Raw genomic sequence first — 26,235 nt, 5'->3', positions numbered from 1 at the left:
ATTTTAAATGGGTAATGTTATTTTCCTCATCTCTGCCTACTCTCCCATAGATAACCTCTTCTGTCTACTGTCTGACTTGACAGACACCACCATGCTGGCCGCCTGGTCGCTCCCCTGCTGCTTCACCATCCTGTTGGGCCTGTTAGAACTGTGCCGGGCCCAGTACGAACACCTAGGCTACCCACACGGCTATCCACAGGGCTACCCAGAGCCTGAACAGGAGCAGTACAGTGCCCCGGAGCTGCCACCTGACACACCCAGGATACAGCTGCGTTTGGCAGGGGATAAGCGCAAGCACAATGAGGGGCGCGTGGAGGTTTTCTATGATGGCGAGTGGGGCACAGTCTGTGATGATGACTTCTCCATCCATTCTGCCCAGGTGGTGTGCAGGGAGTTGGGCTACCTGGAGGCTGTCTCCTGGTTTCCGTCCTCTAAATATGGGAAAGGAGAGGGTAAGATGTCGTTATTGCACTTCAAACCTTTATATGTGTAATGATAAGGGGAAATAATTGACTATTTTAAGGGATGTTTTTTTATTGGCCAAGATTAACCAATTTTCCCAGTGAAACTTTTCAATAGGCCATTTGGATTTATGTTTATTCTGACATATTTCACTGACAGGCCGGCTTTTCCATGAATAAATGCTGGATGTTTTGGATTACCGGTAGTGCTCTTTGTCTACGTTCTGACTCAACTTTTACCGAAATGAACAAGGCACATCTGTAGCTTAGATCGGTTAGGGATAAGGTAGCCAGTGTACAATCTCAGCAGCATATTTGCTGTCAGTGTCCAGTCCACTTTTCCAAAGTCGCTTGGCTGTTTGACCACGCTAGCTACAACTGGTCAGGTGAAAGAAAGATTTATCCCTACAGAGTTCTTTTTGATATATCCACAGTGTGTTCAGAATCCTGATGTTTTTCAGGACGCATCTGGTTTGACAATGTCCAGTGCACTGGAAAAGAGAAGACCCTGGCACTGTGCACCTCCAACGGGATTGGTGTGTCCGACTGCAAGCACACAGAGGACGTAGGTGTGGTGTGCAGCGACAAAAGGATCCCCGGATTTAAATTCATCAACACCATGGCCAATAATGTGCAGGTAAACAATCTACCTTCTATAAAGCCTGCCTTAGTTAGACACAAAGGGGTGGTTTCCTAGTCAGAAAAAGGACTAGGTTTAATCTGTGTTCAGGAAACAGCCCCAAAGACACTTGACTTTGGTTGACGTTGTTGACTGACATTTTTACACTGGGCCAGAACATTTGGTTCCTGACTGCTCCTCAGAGAAAGCCCTCACAGCTGGTTTTATTGAGCTGTTCTGTGCAGAGTGAAGACACACATTTTGACAGCATCTAAGTATTACGTACATGTGGCTTTCAAAAAAAGTGAATAGTCAAGCCAAAACTAAATTGTGAACCCAAAATTGATGACTTTACAGTCATGTGCACTAGCCCACGTGAAGTTTTTCAAAGAAAGTGAGGCTACTGGTAACTAACTAAATAAGTAATCATAGGTGTTGCACTCACAACTGTCAGTGTAATACTGCTGGGCTCTTAAAGGCTTCATTGCGCACCTCATGGAAGTATGTCCTACAAGCCTACAGCTAATTGCAGAGTGTTATCTTGCTGTTCTGCTCACTCTGCAGGCCCTCGAGTTCACATACCAATCTTATGAGGGGAGTGCAGACCAGAGCTCTGAGTTTCAGCTCAAACCATAAGTTTCCATTTTTAAAATGTCTCTGAAATCAAGTGATGACAGACAGCACTTTAGAGTAACAGCTGGATGCCTCAGGGTGATTCTGGGGTTGAAAAATATGCATTGAAAAATATGCACATCCAACATCCAAATATTCACATCAGGTGCAGGACAGAAGAACAGATCAAAGAAAAAAGAAATGTCCTTAACTCTGGCATGCTCACTTGGTGATTTAATCAGAAGCATTTTTTTGGGCGGGGGTCTTAACTGACTTGCCTACTTAGAGGTTAAATAATAAAACAAAAACAACAGTAGCTGCATAGTCTTAGCCTGGCCTACTATGTGCCCTGTCCCTCTGGCCAGGGTAAACGAAGCGGTAACATAGTGTATTTATAGTCCATTTATTTGTCAGAAAATGTAAATGGGATCAAATTTGGTTTATTTTCAAACTTGGGCTGACTAGGCTACCTAGACTTTTTCAATCCAAAATGATTAACTGGAATTAGTCAATAAACACAATAGTCAATAAACACAAACACAATCATTTTGAATTAGGCTTACAGTTGCTTAGGGCCGGACTACACGATGCAAACCTACATAAATCAAGCTGAGCCGTGTGAGTTTTATTGTCTAATCATGTTGCTTTCTCTGTGTTTGTAGTAATATTAACAAGTACAATCAACAAGTTTGACCGGATTTTCATCCTCCCAAGGCCAGGAGTTTTTCTAGGAGTTTTTTTTTTAACCATGTGACCTGATTAAAAAATCTGGTTCTATCATATCCCATAATAAACCTTCTTACAACAGATTAATCACGTCATACCGTATAAGGTTTTACCTGGTGAGGTTACCAGATAAGGAAGAACTACGGGCCCCCAATGTTTTTGTCCGCCACACCACTCTGGGACCTGTGATGCCACCTCTGATAGAGATGATAATGATCCAGAGAGCAGTGCTGTAGAGGTCTAGACGTATAGACTCAGCCCTTTGTGATCTCTCCAGCTGTGATATTTACTGAGAGAATATCAGACTCAGCTTTTCCATTCACTAAGACATGGGGCATGTGTAGCTAGCTCCACACAGAAGCTCTGTGAAACACAGCCAGGCTTAGGCAAAGCCCTCCACACAGATTCCAAATGGCATCCTATTCCCTATGTAGTGTATTATTTTTGACCAGGACTCATAGGGCTCTGTTCGAAAGTAGTGCACTGTGTTGGGAATAGGATGCCATTTGGGGTGCAAACACAGCCTTAATGGAGACTTTACCTTTTAATCTGGAAATGGTCATCTGGTGGTGACTCACAACTGCAGTTTGAGGTTACACTTGGGTGCGTCCCAAATTGCACTTTGTAGTTAATAGGGTGCCATTTGGGACATACATTGTCTAATGTTAGCGATGAGGACAGACTAGTGTGGTTCTGTGGTGGGGGATGATGAGAGAGGTATGGTGATTCAAATTAGGGGCTTTGGCTGAGAACATTTCCGCCCACATTTTAGAGTTTAGAGCAGTGTTCATCAACCTTTTCTGAGTCAAGATCACTTTCCGATTCAAAATGCAAGCCGAGATCTACCGCTCAGATTTTTTTAAAACATGACTTAAAAAACTTAAACCTATGCCACGTTAACCTATTAAAAACAGTTCTGAAGCAATGAGGTTTTTGCAGTAGGTAGGCTATAGGCCCAATACATTATCACTGCATATTGGCTATGGTATAATTGCTCTGCCAATGTTGTTCTTCTCAAACCATTTTGTTGTTATATAAAAAAAAAAATGTAGGTATATGATCACACTGGTAATAGATAATTTGTTGTATTACTTGTGAGGCGCGATCATTTTTATTGTTTTATTTGACTGGACTGATGGCCTGCATCTGATGGTCAGTCTGAGGAGGAGGGAGGGAAGGAGGGAGAGAGCAGCGATGAGGCTGCCTCTCACCCAACTCACCGTCCCTCCGCTCTCCCTCCCTTCGCTGAGAAAAGTCTTCCAGTTGATGGCGAAACTCAAGTCGCACTGCATTATTCTGCCTCATGCACCAATTCATGTTGTGTCTCCTATGACCAGAGAAAGTTAAATATTCCTCGTGTTAAAAAAAGACACAAGCTGCTAATAATTACACAAGCTTATCGAAAGAATTTACTATACACCAGGCTGCATCACATCCGGCTGTGATTGAGTCCCATAGGGTGGCACACAATTGGCCCAGCGTCGTCCTGCTTATACGTGTTTTAAAAAGTGTTGACAGTGCTGAATAACAACGTAGACATGAATTACTCTTAAAAACAGCGGCTCTTTGCTGTATTCATTGGGTCTGTCTCTAGTCATGGTTTTAAATGTTTCGAAATCTCACAGTATCAACTTCACTGTGTGCTGGAGGAAACTGTGCCGACACGGAGATCTGAGCTATCTGATTGGCCAGTGGTAGGCCTATAGGTGCGCTTGATTTTCTCTTTGGGTGGGTGGTGTCTCCTTGTTAACAACAGCTGGTGCACAATCTCTAATGTCATGGACGTCTCGAGTTTTTGCTCACCTTAGTAAGAACACCTCATGATAAGCTGTAGGGATGTAACGACTCACATTGGTCCCCGATTCAAATGTGTAAGATGCGAGTACATCAGTCCGCGGACCCCAAAACCGATCCAAATGTAGCATGCGTCGGTCAGAAAATGTAATCAAATGTTACGAATCACCAGTTCACTTTTTGTATTTTTTATTATTAAATGATTTCTACCTTCGAAAAAATACCTCATCTTTTGTGACAACTGATGCGTCATCTCCTTCAGTGTTGAACTAAGCTACAAGACATTTTGCATGCAGAAGAACCCCAGGCAATATTAGTAGCCCAGTCAAACTACTGCACTGTGCCCAGCTTTGTGCATTGACCAACGTGAGGTAGGCATCCTGTTCCTCATCTGCCGGCACCTTCAGCATTCAAATGCTAAAATGTCTTGATATTAGGCTTTGTTAGGTAAGTGTCAACCTATGTCATTTGCTAGGTTATTGTTATCTATGCACTGTTGAAAATGGTGCTTTACCGGAATAAATGTAACCTACTGGAGACACAACTATCATCTGGCTATACCTGCTGAAGGGGGCTTACAATAGATTGTGTTTCAATTGTTCATGTTCACCATCAGCAATAGTTTTGATCATTTTGCTTTAAACAATCTACGTATGTGGTCATCTTTATATATACAGAGTAAAGTTGATAATTTCATACAAGGACAGAAAAGAAGTTCACTCCATAAATCTTCCAAACGGTCAAAACATGTCATGGCTAATTTAGAAACGATAGTGATACATTACTAGCTCAAACACCTAATCTGCAAAAATGACAGGTTAATTAGTGGGTGATGTGATTTCACAACCAAAGTGGGGTGACAAAAAAACATAGGCTACATTACCACCCTTATATGATAGTGGTAGTCGGGTGGTAGATGCCTAGTCTACCTTATGGCTCAGCTCAGGTGCCTACATAGTACATAGTACATACACCATAGACATACATAATGTACACACACACACATGCATCGAGCCGAAGCACATTAATTCGTTCTCTAATCAAACCGAATCGCACCTAATCGTTTCAAACTAAAATGTATCATTTCGGTATTGTATCAAAGCATATGTATCTAGATACACTTGAAGTCAGAAGTTTATATACACCTTAGCCAAATATATTTAAACTCAGTTTTTCACAATTCCTGACATTTAATCCTCGTAAAAATTCTCTGTCCATAGGTCATTTAAGATCACTTTATTTTAAGAATGTGAAATGTCAGAATAATAGTAGAGAGAATGATTTATTTCAGCTTGTATTTCTTTCATCACATTCCCAGTGGGTCAGAAGTTTACATACACTCAATTAGTATTTGGTAGCATTGCCTTTAAATTGTTTAACTTGGGTCAAACGTTTTGGGTAGCCTTCCACAAGCTTCCCACAATAAGTTGGGTGAATTTTTGGCCCATTCCTCTTGACAGAGCTGGTGTAACCGAGTCAGGTTTGTAGGCCTCCTTGCTCGCACATGCTTTTTCAGTTTTGCCCATACATTTTCTATGGAATTGAGGTCAGGGCTTTGTGATCTCCACTCCAATACCTTGACTTTGTTGTCCTTAAGCCATTTTGCCACAACTTTGGAAGTATGTTTGGGAAACATACTATAACTTCATACTATAACCTATAACTTCCTGACTGATGTCTTGAGATGTTGCTTCAATATATCCACATAATTTTCCGTCCTCATGATGCCATCTGTTTTGTGAAGTGCACCAGTCCCTCCTGCAGCAGAGCACCCTCACAACAGGATGCTGCCATCCCCGTGCTTCACAGTTGGGATGGTATTCTTCAGCTTGCAAGCCTCCCCCTTTTCCTACAAACATAACAATGGTCATTATGGCCAAACAGTTATATTTTTGTTTCATCAGACCAGAGGACATTTCTCCAAAAAGTACGATATTTGTCCCCATGTGCAGTTGCAAACCGTAGTCTGAGCGGCCTTTCAGGTTATGTCGATATAGGACTCATTTTACTGTGGCTCTAGATACTTTTGTACCTGTTTCCTCCAGCATCTTCACAAGGTCCTTTGCTGTTGTTCTGGGATTGATTTACACTTTTCACATCCACAGGTACCAATTGACTCAAATGATGTCAATTAGCCTATCAGAAACTTATACAACCATGACATACTTTTCTGGAATTTTCCAAGCTGTTTAAAGGCACAATCAACTTAGTGTATGTTGGGCGGCAGGGTAGCCTACTGGTTAGAGCGTTGGGCTAGTAACCGAAACGTTGCAAGTTCGAGTCCCCGAGCTGACAAGGTACAAATCTGTCGTTCTGCCCCTGAAATAAGTAAAGGTGAAAAATAATGTAAACTTCTGACCTACTGGAATTGTGAAATATTCTGTCTGTAAACAGTTGTTGGAAAAATTACTTGTGTCATGCAAAAAGCCCACCCAATTTACCTACCTCATCCCCATACTGTTTTTATTTATTTACTTTTCTGCACATGCACATGCAAAAAGTAGATGTCTTAACCGACTTGCCAAAACTATAGGTGATTTTAATGCAGGGAAACTGAAATCTGTTTTACCTCATTTTTACCAGCATGTCACCTGTTCAACTATAGGCGACAAAACTCTTTACTCCACACACAGAAACGCATACAAGGCTCTCCCTAGCCCTCCTTTTGTCAAATCTGACCATAACTCTATCCTCTTGATACCTGCTTACAAGCTAAACTCAAAAAGGAAGTACCAGTTACGCGGTCAATACAGAAATGGTCCAATGAATCGCAGCCGCAAACTGCCCAGTGATGCGAGCCAACTAGACAAGCTAAATGCCTTCTAGGCTCGCTTCGAGGCAAGCATCACTGAACCATGCATGAGAGCAACAGCTGTTTCAGACGACTGTGTGATCTCGCTCTTCATATCTCATTGTCCGGTCCTCTGGCAGTCTCTATGGGGGTGCCACAGGGTTCAATTCTCGGGCCGACTCTTTTCTCTGTATATATCGATGATGTTGCTCTTGCTGCGGGCGATTCCCTGATCCACCTCTACGCAGATGACACCATTCTGTATACTTCTGGCCCTTCCTTAGACACTGTGCTATCTAACCTCCAAACGAGCTTCAATGCCATACAACACTCCTTCCGTGGCCTCCAACTGCTCTTAAACGCTAGTAAAACAAATGCATGCTTTTCAACCGTTCGCTGCCTGCACCCGCACGCCCGACTAGCATCACCACCCTGTATGGTTCCGACCTAGAATATGTGGACATCTATAAGTACCTAGGTGTCTGGCTAGACTGTAAACTCTCCTTCCAGACTCATATCAAACATCTCCAATCCAAAATCAAATCTAGAATCGGCTTTGTATTTCGCAACACAGCCTCCTTCACTCACGCTGCCAAACTTACCCTAGTAAAACTGACTATCCTACCGATCCTCGACTTCGGCGATGTCATCTACAAAATGGCTTCCAATACTCTACTCAGCAAACTGGATGCAGTTTATCACAGTGCCATCTGCTTTGTTAATAAAGCTCCTTATACCACCCACCACTGCGACCTGTATGCTCTAGTCGGCTGGCCCTCGCTACATATTTGTCGCCAGACCCACTGGCTCCAGGTCATCTACAAGTCCATGCTAGGTAAAGCTCCGCCTTATCTCAGTTCACTGGTCACGATGGCAACACCCACCCGTAGCACGCGCTCCAGCAGGTGTTTCTCACTGATCATCCCTAAAGCCAACACCTCATTCGGCCACCTTTCCTTCCAATTCTCTGCTGCCTGTGACTGGAACGAATTGCAAAAATCGTTGAAGTTGGAGACTTTTATCTCCCTCACCAACTTTAAACATCTGCTATCTGAGCAGCTAACCGATCGCTGCAGCTGTACATAGTCCATCAGTAAATAGCCCACCCAATTTACCTACCTCATCCCCATACTGTTTTTATTTATTTACTTTTCTGCACTTTTGCACACCAGTATCTCTACCTGCACATGACCATCTGATCATTTATCACTCCAGTGTTAATCTGCTAAATTGTAATTATTCGCCTACTTTTTTTTCTACAGTGTTATTGACTTGTTTATTGTTTACTCCATGTGTAACTCTGTGTTGCTGTCTGTTCACCTTGCTATGCTTCATCTTAGCCAGGTCGCAGTTGTAAATGAGAACTTGTTCTCAACTAGCCTACCTGGTTAAATAAAGGTGAAATAAAAAAAAATAAAAAAATGTGAGTAATGCCTTTAAACAGGTTAACATTCACAAGGCCACAGGGCTAGATGGATTACCAGGACGCATACTCAGAGCATGCGTTGACCAGCTGGAAAGTGTCTTAACTGACATTTTCCACCTCTCCCTGACCCAGTCTGTAATAGCTACATTTTCCAAGCAGACCACCATAGTCACTGTGCCCAAGAAAGCTAAGGTAACCTGTCTAAATTAGTTTCGCCCCGTAGCACTCACATCTGTAGCCATGAAATGTGTTTAAAGGCTGTTCATGGCTCACATCAACACCCAGACACCCTGGACCCACTCCAATTCGCATACCGCCCCAACAGATCCACAGATAATGCAATCTTTATTGCACTCCACATTGCCCTCTCCCACCTGGACAAGAGGAGCACCTATGTAAGAATGCTGTTATTTGACCACAGCTCAGCGTTCAACACCATAGTGCCCCCCCAAGCTCATCACTAGATTCAGGACCCTGGGACTGAACACCTCCCTCTGCAACTGAATCCTGGGCTTCCTGATGGGTCCGATCCCAGATGGTGAGAGTAGGCAACAACACACCTGCCACGCTGACCCTCAACACGGGGGCTCTTCGGGTGCATGATTAGTCCCTTTTTCCCTGTTCACCCACGACTACGTGCACGACTCCAACACCACCATTACGTTTGCTGATGACACGATGGTGGTAGGCCTGATGACTGAGACTGCCAGGACAACAACCTCTCCCTCAACAACCTCTCTGCAAGACAAAGAAGTATGTGACAAATAACATTTGATTTGATCCAGTGCTCCTCTGAGAAGTCACTGTTTGCTTTCCGTTAAGACTTATTAAATAGGAATCCATTTTCTGTTTATTTTCCATTTATCATACACAATTATTTTCAGCTATAGTCACAGCTATATACTTTGGGGACAGTATATAAAGATTAGTGCCATAAAAACTCCTGTCCTACTCCATAATCCTTCGGAATGTATCCTCTCACTGCCGTTCAGCTTTTACTGTAGATGATTTAGAGGTGGAGTTTGTGTTTGTGGGGATGTCTGACCTGTGATCAAGCACATGCATTACATTCTGCTCCAACCAGATTTAACATTGAACATTCCTCTGTGTTTATGAAAGGTAATTCTTGGCTATGTACATTTCCTAGCTGGCTTACCATTGGGCTGCATTTATCCATTTATCAATGCAGACTTTATGTACACACCAATGTGTTCTGTTGCAGTAGCAATTTAGGAAACATTTGAGATGCATTCATTGCCTGCACTCTGCATCCGACATGGAACAAACAGGGTACTGTGGGCTACTAGAAGCTAGAAGGAATACAGCCTGAAAGAAGTTTATTCTTGGTTGTTCAAATTTGTGGGCTCAATTGAACGTCAGCTATTGAAACATCCCCCGGAGAGGTGGTTGATTGAGGTTTATTGAAGGAAGTAATATATAGTAAAGTAAGGTGTGATGGTGGTTCATAAAGGAGTATTTTTGTTGTAGTTAGATGATTTATGTGGTAACATGCCTTGAAACAACCTTGTTCTACTTCAATGTATTTACTTCCATTTGTTTTTGCTCCTTTGGTTTGGAGGAATCTCCTACCATGCTGTGACATGAGCTGGGGCTGGGAAGCTGGGAGGCTAGGTGGAGGCAGGGCTACTGTGGCAGTCAGGTCAAATCTGTCCTGATGTTAATTGGGATTGAATGCTATATTATTTCTCTCCCCTTGTCTCTATCTGTCCTGTCTGTCCTGTCTGTCCTGTCTGTCCTGTCTGTCCTGTCTGTCTGTCCTGTCTGTCTGTCCTGTCTGTCCTGTCTGTCCTGTCTGTCCTGTCTGTCTGTCCTGTCTGTCTGTCTGTCTGTCTGTCTGTCCTGTCTGTCTGTCCTGTCTGTCCTGTCTGTCCGGTCTGTCTGTTTGGTCTGTCTGGTCTGTCTGTTTGGTCTGTCTGTCTGGTCTGTCTGTCTGTCTGTCCTGTCTGTCTGTCCTGTCTGTCCGGTCTGTCTGTCCTGTCTGTCTGTCCTGTCTGTCCGGTCTGTCTGTTTGGTCTGTCTGGTCTGTCTGTTTGGTCTGTCTGTCTGGTCTGTCTGTCCTGTGTCTGTCCTGTCTGTCTGTCTGTCCTGTCCTGTCCTGTCTGTCCTGTCTGTCCTGTCTGTCTGTCCTGTCTGTCCTGTCTTTCCTGTCTGTCCTGTCTGTCCTGTCTGTCTGTCCTGTCTGTCTGTCCTGTCTGTCTGTCCTGTCTGTCCTGTCTGTCTGTCTGTCCTGTCTGTCTGTCCTGTCTGTCCTGTCTGTCTGTCTGTCTGTCTGTCTGTCTGTCTGTCTGTCTGTCTGTCTGTCTGTCTGTCTGTCTGTCTGTCTGTCTGTCTGTCTGTCTGTCCTGTCTGTCCTGTCTGTCCGTCTGTCTAACTGACCGACCGACTCACTCACTCACTCACTCACTCAATACAAAGTCTTTGTTTCTCCCAAAGCAATAGTTTCCATCTTCCTTACCTCAGTTTTTCCCCTCAGGCTTAAGGTCAAACCATTCACTTTTTCCTCTGTAAACCTCTGGCCTTGTCATCATAGTAGGGTTCTGTAAAGTGTAATGTCAAGCCTAATAGGAATGGCACCATGAACTTGACTAATGTGGGGTTGAAAAAGTCATTTGACATTTGAATTTGAACAACTGAATTAACTTCTCACATAACTGATGGGTAGCTCTCTGGCCACGTAACAACAATGAAAAGTCTACACCCCAGTGCACTGCATTCCCACAATACAATTTAACTGAATCGGATGTTTAGTTTATCCTCTGAAATACACAGTCTAAAATGTAGCCCTTGGTCTCTTACAACTCATAGCTGTGGAAATCAAGATTCGTTTTTACAGTCAATGTGTGAGTTTGTGCCAGTGTGGCACAAACCATGAACTTCTGTGTCTAATTTATAAATGCCACACAGTAATAGTTAAGGACATTTTCTTCCAATTGAAGTAGTTTATCTATGATTTATCTCAGATTCAACTACAAATAATAATTGCCTTATATCTTTCGCCAAATAAGTCAAACTGTAGTTTTTCAGGATTTGTAAGTTTTGTGGAACATCTGTTTCCACTTTGTCAACAAAGGCTCTTTTAATGTTTTCTAAGGAGCATGAACAAGTGAAACAGAGACGTGAGGTAAATTGCCTGCACTGCCACATCATAAACACTGTTTCTGGAAAGAACAAATCATCTATTTGTGTTGTGGCTCACAGAATAATCAGCACCCAACAGTGCTGGTCTGGTCAGCACAGCACATGTGATCTTGAAACAGATGCAGTAAGCCCAGGGAGGGGAAAACGTGATCCCAGGAAGTCACTTTAGCTCAATACTGTTGTGATGTTCTAGAGAAATGATTTGTTCTCTCACTTGGAATGTCTATGTAACCCCGTTTCACAAGGATATTTGGTGATTTCTGTAAGAAGTCAATGGAGTTCAGGTTCTCTATTGGAACCATGTGCTGCAGGCTCCATTGCCATTGTTTTTGCTGGCATTGGCACTGTGTTTTGGTGGAGGCTTGAGGTTACAGTCTGGCCTGAGATGATGAGAAGTAGGATAATTGAAGATTACACACTAAGTCACACCATTGTCTAATTGCTCCAAACGGACATCCTTGCCATAAAGAGTATTGCGCCTCATGTTTGCATTCGTTTTCCCTCATGTTTCATTGGCATGTCATATTGGTTTCAGTTGCATTTGAAATGCATATTTCAGTTCATTTCTCAAGGGCAACAAACATCATTGTGGATGTGACATTTTAGAACTAATGCCCCAAGCTCACTTTCTAGTGTATGATTCCGGGAATGGACTATTGTAGCCTACATAATAAACCCTCACAAATACTGCAATTGTCAGTGTTAGCCCTTGTGGGGATATTATTGCTCTCCGGTTGGAGCTTCTCACTGGGCACAGTTGTCAATTCAATGTCTATTCCACGTTAGTTCAATGTAATTTCATTGAAGTGGCGTGGAAACAACATTGATTCAACCAGTGTGTGCAGAGTGGGTTGGCTGATTCTTCTGTCCTGTGGTCAATGCGTAAGATAGCTCTAAATCATTCTGACACCAGAAAATGAGTTGAAAGACTCAATTCATGGCAGTTACATTCTGTTCAAATCCAAGCCCGGAGGGTTAGAATGACACACTCAGTCTGGTCTCATTCCAAGGGACCTCATTGAACTTGTTTAGTTGAATGACATATTCTCTTCAACTACCAATGGTAGGCCTACAAATGCACTGCATTGATTTCATGGAGCAGTCAGGAGCAAAAGAGAATCACAGCTCAATGAGCTTTCCTGAAAGATGATATTTGATTGACAAACTAAAAGTTGATGAGACATTCCTTTCTAAATTACATTATAATTAATTGCCATTATGTTGCTACAGTGCCTTGCAAAATATTTATCCCCCTTGGCATTTTTTCTATTTTGTAGCATTACAACCTGCAATTTAAATGTTTTTTGGGGGGGATTTCATGTAATGGACATACACAAAATAGTCCAAATTGGTGAAGTGAAATTTAAAAAATAACTTGTTTAAAAAAATTCTTAAAAATGGAAAATTGGTGTGTGCAAATGTATTCACCCCCTTTGCTATGAAGCCCCTAAATAAGATCTGGTGCAACCAATTACCTTCAGAAGTCACATAATTCGTTTTAAAAAGTCCACCTGTTTGCAATCTAAGTGTCACATGATCTGTCACATGATCTCCGTATATATACCTGTTCTGAAAGGCCCCAGAGTCTGCAACACCACTAAGCAAGGGGCACCACCAAGCAAGCGGCACCATGAAGACCAATGAGCTCTCCAAACAGGTCAGGGACAAAGTTGTGGAGAAGTACAGATCAGGGTTGGGTTATAAAAAATTGTCAAAAACTTTGAACATCCCACAGAGCACCATTAAATCCATTATTATAAAATGTAAAGAATATGGCACCACATCAAACTTGCCAAGAGAGGCCCACCCACCAAAACTCACAGACCAGGCAAGGAGGGCATTTATCAGAGAGGCAACAAAGAGACCAAAGATAACCCTGAAGGAGCTGCAAAGCTCCACAGCGGAGATTGGAGTATCTGTCCATAGGACCACTAAGTTGTACACTGCACAGAGCTGAAATTTACGGAAGAGTGGCCAGAAAAAAAGCCATTGCTTAAATAAAAAAATAAAAAAATACATTTGGTTTTCACCAAAAGGCATGTGGGAGACTCCCCAAACCTATGGAAGAATGTACTCTGGTCAGATGAGACAAAAATGTAGCTTTTTGGCAATCAAGAAAAACGCTATGTCTGGTGCAAACCAACACCTCTCATCACCCCGAGATGAGAGGTGTTTTTCATCGGCAGGACCTGGGAAACTGGTCAGATTTGAATGAATGATCGATGGTTACATGCAGGGAAATGCTTGAGGGAAACCTGTTTCACTCCTCCAGAGATTTGAGACTGGAACAGAGGTTCACCTTCCAGCAGGACAATGACCCTAAGCATACTGCTAAAACAACACAAGTGGTTTAAGGGAAAACATTTAAATGTCTTGTAATGGCCTAGTCAAAGCCCAGACCTCAATCCAATTGAGGATCTGTGGTATGACTTAAAGATTGTTGTACACCAGCGGAACCCATCCAACTTGAAGGAGCTGGAGCAGTTTTGCCTTGAAGAATGGGCAAAAATACCCGTGGCTAGATGTGCCAAGCTTATAGAGACATATCCCAAGAGACTTGCAGCTGAGATTGCTGCAAAAGGGGGCTCTACAAAGTATTGGCTTTGGGGGGTGAATAGTTATGCATGCTCAAGTTTTCTGTTTTTTTTGTCTTATTTCTTGTTTGTTTCCCAATAAAACATATTTTGCATCTTCAAAGTGGTAGGCATGTTGTGTAAATGATACAACCCCCCCACCAAAAAAATCCATTTTAATTCCAGGTTGTAAGGCAACAACATAGGACAAATGTGAAGGGGGTGAAGACTTTCACAAGCCACTGTATATAGACATCATAGATGAACTAATTGATTCTGGATGATAGCAACAATGAGACAGCCAGAGAGAGGGGCCCCTCTCTCCCCTCTCCTTTGGTCCTCTCTCTACCTCCTCACAAAGACGTATCCCACTAATGGCTTTTCCATCTGCTGCATCCCCCCCCTGCTGCCAATTTCTGGAAACATAGAAACAGGCCACATATGTTAGAAGTATCTCACCGGCTGCTGTTTTTCTGCTGTGCTTTTCTACCACACCACCGCTGCAATCAACAGGCATTTATTTTCTAGACATTTGAATGAGGCACAGAGGAAAGTGCAGTCTTGAACTCTAAACAGGAAGTCAATCATTAAAGGGGTTGGTTACCCAATAGCAAGGAGGGAAGGTGGAGGTTGGGTTGCCATGTGAGTTTCAGTTAGTGAAACAAGTTCACTCCTTTCTTTCACAGCAAAACAAATGAAAGAGGAGGGGTATTCAGAATAATATTTTGATGATGTTAGGATGTTAGGTTTAAGTACAGCTTGAGAGACTGCTTCATCCGTACAGGTAAATCCTGTATGTTAGCGTTATTAGCCAGTGATAGTGTTTGTCTTGGCCAGTATAAGTCTGTTGGGAGGAAATTGTATTTTTATTCTATCATGCCTGTCAGAGCAGTTGTATCTTCTGTCTGTGTATTCATCTCTGTAATATGTTTTGGAGTCAGGTAATTTTATGATTGTTAAGTACTATACCTGTTCACTATTAATGTAAAGTTCTGGAGGAGGTGATAAGTCTGTTATCTGCGAGAATCCTGCTTGAAGGTCACTATGGGCCCTGGTTAAAAGCAACTGCACTACATGGGGAAATAGCGGGCCATTTGGGAGGCAACCTTGGTTGCTTTTAACCAGGGATAATCTAAAACAGACAAGGTCGCGATCACCACAGTTTCCTCAATTATCATGTCGTCATGTCACAGGGTTGGAACCCCCAGATAGTTTTACATCCTCAGCATGCTGCATCTCTTCGCTCCACTCACTGGTTAATCCTATCACTGCCGAGATCCCAGCAAATATCGGCTTTTCATTTATCTGACTTTCTTTTATATGCATGTCCAGCCCTTATATTTAACCTTACAATGAAGTGTTTTACCATGTTGTTTTCAGGACAACCATGGCTACAAGTAGAATGTGAAACAATTTGAGATAAAGAGTTGCATTCATTCGTTTTATTGACAAATGTGAATGAAAAAATTAGGCCCTCCAAAGCAAGAACCTGATCAAATGAATTTATATGAATGATGTAAGTACATCAAGTACATGGAAATTAATCTCCACATAGTCAGTGACAACTTTGTGACAGCAACGATGTGAGCTTATTACAGTATTATAGACACTACAGTGGCGGTCGGGTGCTGTTTAAGATTAGGGAGGACATTTTTTTTATGAGCATGGTTTTTATATTAACATTGATAGGTTTAGATACTCAACTTTTCGCTATACCCATCATGAGGCTGCTACAACCTAGCCAACGAACGAAAGTTTGTGGACACCTGCTCGTCGAACATCTCATTCCAAAATCATGGGTATTAATATGGAGTTGGTCCCCCTTTGCTGCTATAACAGCTTCCACTCTTCTGGGAAGGCTTTCCACTAGATGTTGGAACATTTCTGCAGGGACTTGCTTCCATTCAGCCACTAGCATTAGTGAGGTCGGGCACTGATATGTTAAGCGATTAATGTTGTTAAGCGAATCCATTTTAGAATAAGGCTGTAACATAACAAAATGTGGAAAAAGTCAAGGGGTCAGAATACTTTCCAAATGCACTCTATGCTTAAATATTTATTCTATTCTACTGAGCCATTTACTTTATGCTCCTATTATAATGTTTTCTTATTTCTTATTGTTGTAGAATTGTTGAGAAAGAACCTGTAAGTAACCATTTAGTTGGACGGGGTATACCATGTGTATCCTGTACATACAACTAATAAAACATGAAACTCGAAACTGTCCTGGGATTTCCTATGATCTTCTATGTAGAAGAACCCCTTACCGTTTAGCAATTATTGTGAACCTTGTGAGCATCGTAGAGCAAAACATGTCACCTGTGTGTTCATGAGAGTCTTCGATTTTCATAGATAGTAAAATAGTTTGTAGCTCAAAACATTCTACAGAGGTTTTTGTAAAAAAAAAAGTCCTGGCCCCGGGTCCCTTCAGGATCCACCCTTGTCTCACAAACATCGCTTTAGCTCAGCCCCCATTAATAACACAGACTAATGGTTGGTACTGTATCAATGGTTGCAGATGAAATTGAAAATAGACAAATCAAATGATTACAACCCAGAAGTCTGAAGCTTAAACACACAATGTTTTAAAGGAGTTAGAAGTCCAAAACACACCAGCACTATGGTGGGACTGTTGGAGTTAATGTGGTCGTCTTTGGGGAAAAAACAGTCGAGGAAAGAGTAGACTGATCTTTTTCAGTTTCTCTGTGGTTCGGTGGCATCTGAACATTTCTGTGGAATGATGTCGATGACATTTCAGGAAAACCTTTCCATGGAGATGTAACTGGCCCTATGGGCCCTGGTCAAAAGTAGTACACTACATTGGGAATAGGGTTCCATTTGAGACACAAGCCAGTGGCTTTAGGTCTGAGAAGACAGGACCTGGGTTTGATTTGTGTCTCAGCCAGACCTTTCTCAGCCTATCCGCTAAGAAAAGACAAATATCCATCAGACAGTACTTCTCTCCTCTCCTCTGTTGCCCATGGCCTACACAGTCACATAGCGCAGGAATGTGGGTTGAGGTTTTGGAAGAGAGGCTGTTTATTCAAACCCCCAACAGGCATCACAGAGGAAGGTCTCCAAGTTACTTTTTGACACAGACAGAAATGTAGACAGATATACGCTGCCTTTGAAATGATACAGTATTGATCTGGTAATGCTTGCAGGAGAAGAGAGAAACACCTCAGGCAAGTCATCATGTCACTCTCACCACAGATGGTTCAATAAGTGGAACAATATTCAAATCTTATTTCTTGTAATATTACAGTAAATGGAAGATCTTTGGTGGAGAGTTGCCATTGATTTTTACAACCAATCATAATGCTTTGTGGGTGTTTTTCTCTATCTAGAACAAAAAATGAATCTGCACACTGGTAAAATGCTACGAAAGTGTTTAATAGGCCAACGTTTTGACCCCAGACTGGGCTTTTGTCACCTACCAGCATCTTTCCAGTGACACCCTTTAAAATGTGATAGAAAGTGTTGTATGAGTTGCCATGGTCACTCCTTTGATTTTCTTGTTGCCAAGCAGTTGCAGTTACATCTGGGTCTGAGCTGTCATTAATTAGGTGATGGGATTGTATAAAGGTTTGGGTATACTGTAGAGGCTTTACGAGGGAATGCAATTAGAGTGTCGAGGGGGGGTCGATGCCTTCGGTATACGATTATGTAACAAGGGAAAACGGCCAAATGTACTCACATGTGGAGTGGTTATTTTGAAGATGATAAGGAAAAGACCATAGAGTAAGAGAGGGCCATAGAGGACCACAGGGGAAGAGACCTATAATTTATAATGACTTACATTTTTACAATACAGATGCCTCTTGGTCTATGAATGTGAAATGAACCCTACCACCTATTCACGTATCTGATATGCTCAATACCTTGCTCATTCAATCACTGAAAGCCATAGCAGAGATATTGTATTAGCTGACACTCATATATATACTCAAATATGCACGTTTTTGTTCACAGAGTTTAAACATTCAGGTGGAGGACGTGCGTATCCGGGCCATTCTGTCGTCATACCGCAAGCGCATCCCAGTGACGGAGGGCTACGTGGAGGTGAAGGACGGGGGGAAGTGGAAGCAGATCTGTGATGTGGAGTGGACCAAGCACAACAGCAGAGTCATCTGTGGCATGTTCGGTTTCCCCACAGAGAGGAAGTACAACGCCAGAGTCTACAAGTGAGTGAGAGCCGGGACTTTCCTTAACTGAATCCTCTTTGTCCCCTTTGGGACTTAAGGCCACAATGAGCTCCCTCTGTTTCTTCCTGTCCTTGGCTAAAGGGATGGGAGTGTAGAGATTAATACTGTATTCGTCTCTATGGATGGGGCGTGGCAGCAGCAGCAGTGTCCATTATATTGGAGTGTTATGGAGCAGGACAACTGTACGTATAAGTAAGTATGCCTTGTCCGAGCCAGAATGGCCCATCTCCTGTTTCTGTAGCGTGAGGCCGCCTTATGTACAAGTACATCCCCTGGACAGGACGCTACTGTACATACTGTATGTTTTTCTTGCAAAATGCTTATTATGTCAACTTGAGAGACCTTGTTTTGATCAAGCACGGGCCTTTATTCATCTTCAGACATGTATGTATTAAGGCTGGGGCGGTCAATGTATAATTTACACTTACTCTCCCAGTTACTCTCCTAGGCCCAGTGCAACAAAGCAGTAACAGACCCATACCTCATGTTAGTCAAGATTAATTATTGGTACACGACATAGAAACCTTGACTCTTAAGCTCTCCACTCACTTCACTCCGTTATTTAGCACGTGTCCGTGCGCTTGGGTGGAATCGAATATTTTGGAGCAACGCGCACCTTTTTGTAACATGATACACTACTACATGACCAAAAAGTATATGGACACCTGCTCGTCAACCATCTCATTCCAAAATCATGGGCATTAATATGGAGTAAGTCCCCCCTTTGCTGCTATAACAGCCTCCACTCTTCTGAGAAGGCTTTCCACTAGATGTTGGAACGTTTCTGCGGGGACTTGCTTCCATTCAGCCACAAGAGCATTAGTGAGGTCAGACACTGATGATGGGCGATTAGGCCTGGCTCGCAGTCTGCATTCCAATTCATCCCAAAGGTGTTCGATGGAGTTGAGGTCAGGGCTCTGTGCAGGCCAGTCAAGTTCTTCCACACCGATCTCGACAAACCATTTCTGTATGGACCTGACTTTGTGCACAGGAGCATTGTCATGTTGAAACAGGAAAGGGTCTTCCCCAAACTATTTCCACAAAGTTGGAAGCATAGAATCATCTAGAATTCATTGTATGCTGTAGCGTTAAGATTTCCCTTCACTATAACTAAGGGGCCTAGCCTGAACCATGAAAAACAGTCCCAGACCATTATTCATCCACCAAACTTTACAGTTGGCACAATGCATTGGGGCAAGTAGCGTTCTCCTGGCATCCGCCAAACCCAGATTCGTCTATCGGACTGCCAGATGGTGAAGCGTGATTCATCACTACAGAGAACACATTTCCACTGCTCTAGAATCCAATGGAGGTGAGCGTTACACCACTCCAGCCGACGCTTGGCATTGCGCATGGTAATCTTAGGCTTATGTGAGGCTGCTCGGCCATGGAAACCCATTTCACGAATCTCCCGACGAACAGTTATTGTGCTGACATTGCTTCCAGAGGCAGTTTGTAACTCGGTAGTGAGTGTGAGAGGATTTTTATGCGCTACGTGCTTCAGCACTCGGTGGTCCCGTTCTGTGTGCTTGTGTGGCCTACTACTTCGCGGCTGATCCGTTGTTGCTCCTAGACATTTCCACTTTACAATAACAGCACTTACAGTGGACTGGGGCAGCTCTAGCAGGGCAGAGATTTGACAAACTGACGTTTTTGACAAACTGACATCCTATGACAGTGCCGCATTGAATGTCACTGAGCTCTTCAGTAAAGCCATTCTATTGCCAATGTTTGTCTATGGAGATTGCATGGCAGTGTGCTTAATTTTATACACCTGTCAGCAATGGGTGTGGCTGAAATATCCAAATCCACTAATTTGAAGGGGTGTCCACATACTTTTGTATATGTAGTGTACCTCGCTGGTGCGCGCAATCCTAGACTCTCAAAAATAGCAAGATTCACTTGTGGGCGATAGCAGATGATAAAAACTAAGAAAAATCACATTGAAAACATCATCACCACTGTTATCTTAAACCAACTGCACATTTGAATAATAGCTACATCCCACTGGGCAAATCACGTAATTTCAAGGTGGACAATTGAGTAATATTTGGTTGAGATGTTAATCAATGAGATTACAACCTATATTCACCCACTCAAAAAGACTGCCATTTCCATTGTATTATCACTATGCTTTCAGACCTCTACATGCTTTGTAAATAGGAAAACCTGCAAAATCGGCAGTGTATCAAGTACTTGTTCTCCCCACTGTATACCGTGAGTGCAAATCAGGTAAGATAAGGGAGTTAAGGCAATAAATAGGCCATGGTGGTGAAGTAATTACAATATAGCAATTAAACACTGGAATGGTAGATGGGCAGATGATGAATGTGCAAGTAGAGATACTGGGGTGCAAAGGAGCCAGATAAATAAATAAATACAGTATGGGGATGAGGTAGATAAATGGGCTCTTTACAGATGGGCTATGTACAGGTGCAGTGATCTGTGAGCTGCTCTGACAGCTGGTGCTTGAAGCTAATGAGGGAGATATGAGTCTCCAGCTTCAGTGATTTTTGCAGTTAGTTCCAGTCATTGGCAGCAGAAAACTGGAAGGAAAGTCGACCAAAGTAGGAATTGGCTTTGGGGGTGACCAGTGAGATACACCTGCTGGAGCGCGTGCTACGAGTAGGTGCTGCTATGGTGACCAGTGAGCTGAGATAAGGTGGGGCTTTACTACCGAGCAGAGACTTGTACATAACCTGTAGCCAGTGGGTTTGGGGACGAGTTTGAAGCGAGGGCCAACCAACGAGAGCGTACAGGTCGCAGTGGTGGGTAGTGTATGGGGCTTCGGTGACAAAAAGGATGGCACTGTGATAGACTGCATCCAATTTGTTGGAGGCTATTTTAAAGATGACATGGCCGAAGTCGAGGATCGGTAGGATGGTCAGTTTTACAAGGGTATGTTTGGCAGCATGAGTGAAGGATGCTTTGTTGCGATATAGGAACCCGATTCTAGATTTAATTTTGGATTGGAGATGCTTCATGTGAGTCTGGAAGGAGAGTTTACAGTCTAACCAGACACCTAGCTATTTGTAGTTGTCCACATATTCTAAGTCAGAGCCGTCCAGAGTAGTCATCGATTGAATAGCGTGCATTTAGTTTTACTTGCATTTAAGAGCAGTTGGAGGCCACGGAAGGAGAGTTGTATGGCATTGAAGCTTGTCTGGAGGTTAGTTAACACAGTGTCCAAAGAGGGGCCAGAAGTATACAGAATGGTGTCGTCTGCGTAGAGGTGGATCAGAGAATCACCAGCAGCAAGAGCGACATCATTGATGTATACAGAGAAGAGAGTCATACCGAGAATTGAACCCTGTGGCACCCAGAGGTCCGGACAACAGGCCCTCCGATTTGACACACTGAACTCTATCAGAGAAGTAGTTGATCAACCAGGCGAGGCAATCATTTGAGAAACCAAGGCTGTCGAGTCTGCCAATAAGAATGTGGTGATTGACAGAGTCGAAAGTCTTGGCCACGTCGATGAATACGGCTGCACAGTAATGTCTCTTATCGATGGCAGTTATGATGTTGTTTAGGACCTTGGGCGTGGCTGGGGTGCACCCATGACCAGCTCTGAAACCAGATTTCATAGCAGAGAAGGTAAGGTGAGATTCGAAATGGTCGGTAATCTGTTTGTTAACAGGGCTTTTAAAGACTTTAGAAACACAGGGTAGGATAGATTTAATAGGTCTGTAGCAGTTTGGGTCTAGAGTGTCACTCCCTTTGAAGAGGGGGATGACCGCAGCAGCTTTCCAATCGTTAGGAATCTCAGACGATAGGAAAGAGAGGTTGAACAGGCTAGTAATAGGGGTTGCAACAATTTCGGCAGATAATTTTAGAAAGATAGGGTCCAGATTGTCTTGCCTGGCTGATTTGTAGGGGTCCAGATTTTGCAGCTCTTTCAGAACATCAGCTATCTGAATTTGGATGAAGGAGAAATGTTGGGGGCTTTGGCGGGTTGCTGTGGAGGGTGCCGGGCAGTTGAACGGGGTAGGGGTAGCCAGGTGGAAAGCATGGCCAGCCGTAGAGAAATGCTTATTGAAATTCTCAATTATAGTGGATTTATCGGTGGTAACAGTGTTTCGTAGCCTCAGAGCAGTGGGCAGCTGGGAGGAGGTGCTCTTATTCTCCATGGACTTTACAGTGTCCCAGAACTTTTTTGAGTTTGTACTACAGGATGCAAATTTCTGTTTGAAAAAGCTAGCCTTACCTTTCCTAACTGCCTGTGTATATTGGTTCCTAACTTCCCTGAAAAGTTGCATATCACGGGGGCTATTCGATGCTGATGCAGAACGCAACAGGATGTTTTTGTGCTGGTCAAGGGCAGACAGCTCTCGAGTGAACCAAGGACTATATCTATTCCAGGTTCAACATTTTTTGAATGGGGCATGCTTATTTAAGATGGTGAGGAAGGCACTTTTTAAGAATAACCAGGCATCCTCTACTGACGGGATGAGGTAAGTGTCTTTCCAGTATACCCCGGCCCAGTCGATTAGAAAGGACTGCTCGCAGAAGTGTTTTAGCGATCGTTTGACAGCAATGAGGGGTGGTCGTTTGGTCGCAGACCCATTACGGATGCAGGCAATGAGGCAGTGATTGCTGAGATCTTGATTGAAAACAGCAGAGGTGTATTTGGAGGGCGAGTTAGTTAGGATGATATCTATGAGGGTGCCTGTGTTTACGGAGTTGGGGTTGTACCTGCTAGGTTCATTGATCATTTGTGTGAGATTGAGGGCATCAAGCTTAGATTGTAGGATGGCCGGGATGTTAAGCATGTCCCGGTTTAGGTCACTTAGTAGCTCGAGCTCAAAAGATAGATGGGGGGCAATCAATTCACATATGGTGTCGAGGGCACAGCTGGGGGCAGAGGGTGGTCTATAGCAAGCGGCAACAATGAGAGACTTGTTTCTGGAATGGTGAATTTTTAGAAGTAGAAGCTCGAATTGTTTGGGTACAGACCTGTATAGTAAGACAGAACTCTGCGGGCTATCTTTGCAGTAGATTGCAATACCGCCCCCTTTAGCAGTTCTATCTTGGCAGAAAATGTTATAGTTAGGGATAGAGATTTCAGGGTTTTTGGTGGTTTTCCTAAGCCGGGATTCAGACACGGCTAAGACATCCGGGTTAGCAGAGTGTGCTAAAGCAGTGAGTAAAACAAACTTAGGGAGTAGGATGCTAATGTTAACATGCATGAAACCAATGCTTTTACGGTTACAAAAGTCAACAAATGAGAGCACCTGGGGAGGGGGAGTGAAGCTAGGCATTACAGGACCTGGATTAACCTCTACATCACCAGAGGAACAGAGGAGAAGTAGGATAAGGGTACGGCTAAAGGCTATACGAACTGGCCCTCTAGCATGTTCGGAACAGAGAGTAAAAGGAGCAGGTTTCTGGGAACGATAGCATAGATTCAAGGCATAGTGTACAGTCAAAGGTAGGGTAGGATGTGAGTACATTGGAGGTAAACCTAGGCATTGAGTAATGAGAGAGATATAGTCTCTAGAGACGTTTAAACCAGGTGATGTCATCGCATATGTAGGAGGTGGAACAACATGGTTGATTAAGGCATATTGAGCAGGGCTAGAGGCTCTACAGTGAAATAAGACAGTAATCACTAACCAGGACAGTAATGGATGAGGCATATTGATATTAGAGAGAGGCATGCGTAGTCAAGTGAACATATGGGTCCAGTGAGTGGTTGGGCTGGTTGGGGACATGGCGATTCAGACAGTTAGCAAGCCGGTGCTAACAAGCTAGCAGTTAGTAGGCCGGGGTTAACAAGCTAGCAGTTAGCAGACCGGGGCAAGCAAGCTAGCAATTAGCAGACCGGGTCAAGCAAGCTAACAGTTAGCAGACCGGTGCTAGCAAGCTAGCAGTTAGTAGACTGGGGCTATTAAGTTAGCAGAAGGGCCTTTGGCAGACGTCAGGATGGAGGTACAGTGGGGCAAAAAAGTTTTTAGTCAGCCATCAATTGTGCAAGTTCTCCCACTTAAAGAGATGAGAGAGGCCTGTAATTTTCATCATAGGTACACTTCAACTATGACAGACAAAATGAGAAAAAATCACATTGTAGGATTTTTTATGAATTTATTTACAAATTATGGTGGAAAATAAGTATTTGGTCAATAACAAAAGTTTATTTCAATACTTGTTATATACCCTTTGTTGGCAATGACAGAGGTCAAACGTTTTCTGTAAGTCTTCACAAGGTTTTCACACACTGTTGCTGGTATTTTGGCCCATTCCTCCATGCAGATCTCCTCTAGAGCAGTGATGTTTTGGGGCTGTTGCTGGGCAACACAGACTTTCAACTTCCTCTTTTCTATGGGGTTGAGATCTGGAGACTGGCTAGGCCACTCCAGGATCTTTTAAATGCTTCTTACGAAGCCACTCCTTCGTTGCCCGGGCAGTGTGTTTGGGATCATTGTCATGCTGAAAGACCCAGCCACCTTTCATCTTCAATGCCCTTGCTGATGGAGGGAGGTTTTCACTCAAAATCTCACGATACATGGCCCCATTCATTCTTTCATTTACAAGGATCAGTCGTCCTGGTCCCTTTGCAGAAAAACAGCCCCAAAGCATGATGTTTCCACCCCCATGCTTCACAGTAGGTGAGTGTTTACCAAAAAGTTCTATTTTGGTTTCATCTGACCATATGGCATTCTCCCAATCTTCTTCTGGATCATCCAAATGCTCTCTAGCAAACTTCAGACGGGCATGGACATGTACTGGCTTAAGCAGGGGGACACGTCTGGCACTGCAGGATTTGAGTCCCTGGCGGCGTAGTGTGTTACTGATGGTAGGCTTTGTTACTTTGGTCCCAGCTCTCTGCAGGTTATTCACTTGTGATCATTTTGACCCCACGGGGTGAGATCTTGCGTGGAGCCCCAGATCAAGGGAGATTATCAGTGGTCTTGTATGTCTTCCATTTCCTAATAATTGCTCCCACAGTTGATTTCTTCAAACCAAGCTGCTTACCTATTGCAGATTCAGTCTTCCCAGCCTGGTGCAGGTCTACAATTTTGTTTCTGGTGTCCTTTGACAGCTCTTTGGTCTTGGCCATAGTGGAGTTTGGAGTGTGACTGTTTGAGGTTGTGGACAGGTGTCTTTTATACTGATAACAAATTCAAACAGGTGCCATTAATACAGGTAACGAGTGGAGGACAGAGGAGCCTCTTAAAGAAGAAGTTACAGGTCTGTGAGAGCCAGAAATCTTGCTTGTTTGTAGGTGACCAAATACTTATTTTCCACCATAATTTGCAAATAAATTCATAAAAAATCCTATAATGTGATTTTCTGGATTTTTTTTCCTCATTTTGTAAATAAATACTTTTTTGCCCCACTGTATGTCTGTTTTTGTCTCTTCGTGCGGTGACGTCGATAGACCAGTCGTGAATTCGTAGGGTTCCAAGTAGCTTGGTTCCAATCCTCGGGCAGATTATGTTGGTATTCCAGTCGTAGAGTATCGGTGGGGTCCGTGCCCCGTACCAGCAGTATAAGGGATCTGGATATCGTAGCCCAGGAATGGGCTTCGGTGGTAGCCCAGGAGCCCTAGCCGGGCTAGCTCAGGCTAATTGGTGCTTGCTCCGGGATGGAAACGCTAGCCAGGAGTAGTCACCCGGGATTGCGGTTAGCTAGTTGCTAAGATCCAGACGAAAATGTTCAGAGTTTGCGGTAGATCCGGGGATATGGAGCAAAAACAATAGGTCCATTATGCTCTGAACATTTTCGAGAGCAAGCACCAAAGTCGAGAGCTTTCCAAGCTAAAGGTTAGCTGATAACCGCTAGCAGTGGTTTGTTGACTGATAGCTGGTAGCTAGTTAGCTGGCTAGCTTCAGTTGAGGGATTCCAGATCCGAAGTAAATAGAAATA

The 26,235-nt window shown here is 43.4% G+C and overlaps 1 protein-coding gene across 2 annotated transcripts in view; it reads left to right on the top strand.

The window, feature by feature from the left end:
- The window catches only part of LOC112248680 (lysyl oxidase homolog 2B-like), a 70,932-nt gene that overhangs the window by 10,081 nt on the left and 34,616 nt on the right, over window positions 1-26,235 (top strand). Inside the window, exons 2-4 of one of the 2 annotated variants that reach the window (XM_024417912.2) lie at window positions 84-452; window positions 923-1,098; window positions 18,134-18,345. In XM_024417912.2, coding sequence (XP_024273680.1) covers window positions 92-452; window positions 923-1,098; window positions 18,134-18,345 — 749 coding nt within the window. In that variant the 5' untranslated portion in view covers window positions 84-91. Of the gene's footprint in view, window positions 1-50; window positions 453-922; window positions 1,099-18,133; window positions 18,346-26,235 lie in introns of both variants that reach the window. The other variant, XM_024417911.2, reaches the window with a different exon arrangement.

The sequence above is a fragment of the Oncorhynchus tshawytscha genome, linkage group LG04, assembly GCF_018296145.1.
Source record: "Oncorhynchus tshawytscha isolate Ot180627B linkage group LG04, Otsh_v2.0, whole genome shotgun sequence".
Classification (NCBI taxonomy): Eukaryota; Metazoa; Chordata; class Actinopteri; order Salmoniformes; family Salmonidae; genus Oncorhynchus; species Oncorhynchus tshawytscha.
Note: the sequence above shows the minus strand (reverse complement) of the source record. Positions and strands in the feature narration are given on the sequence as shown.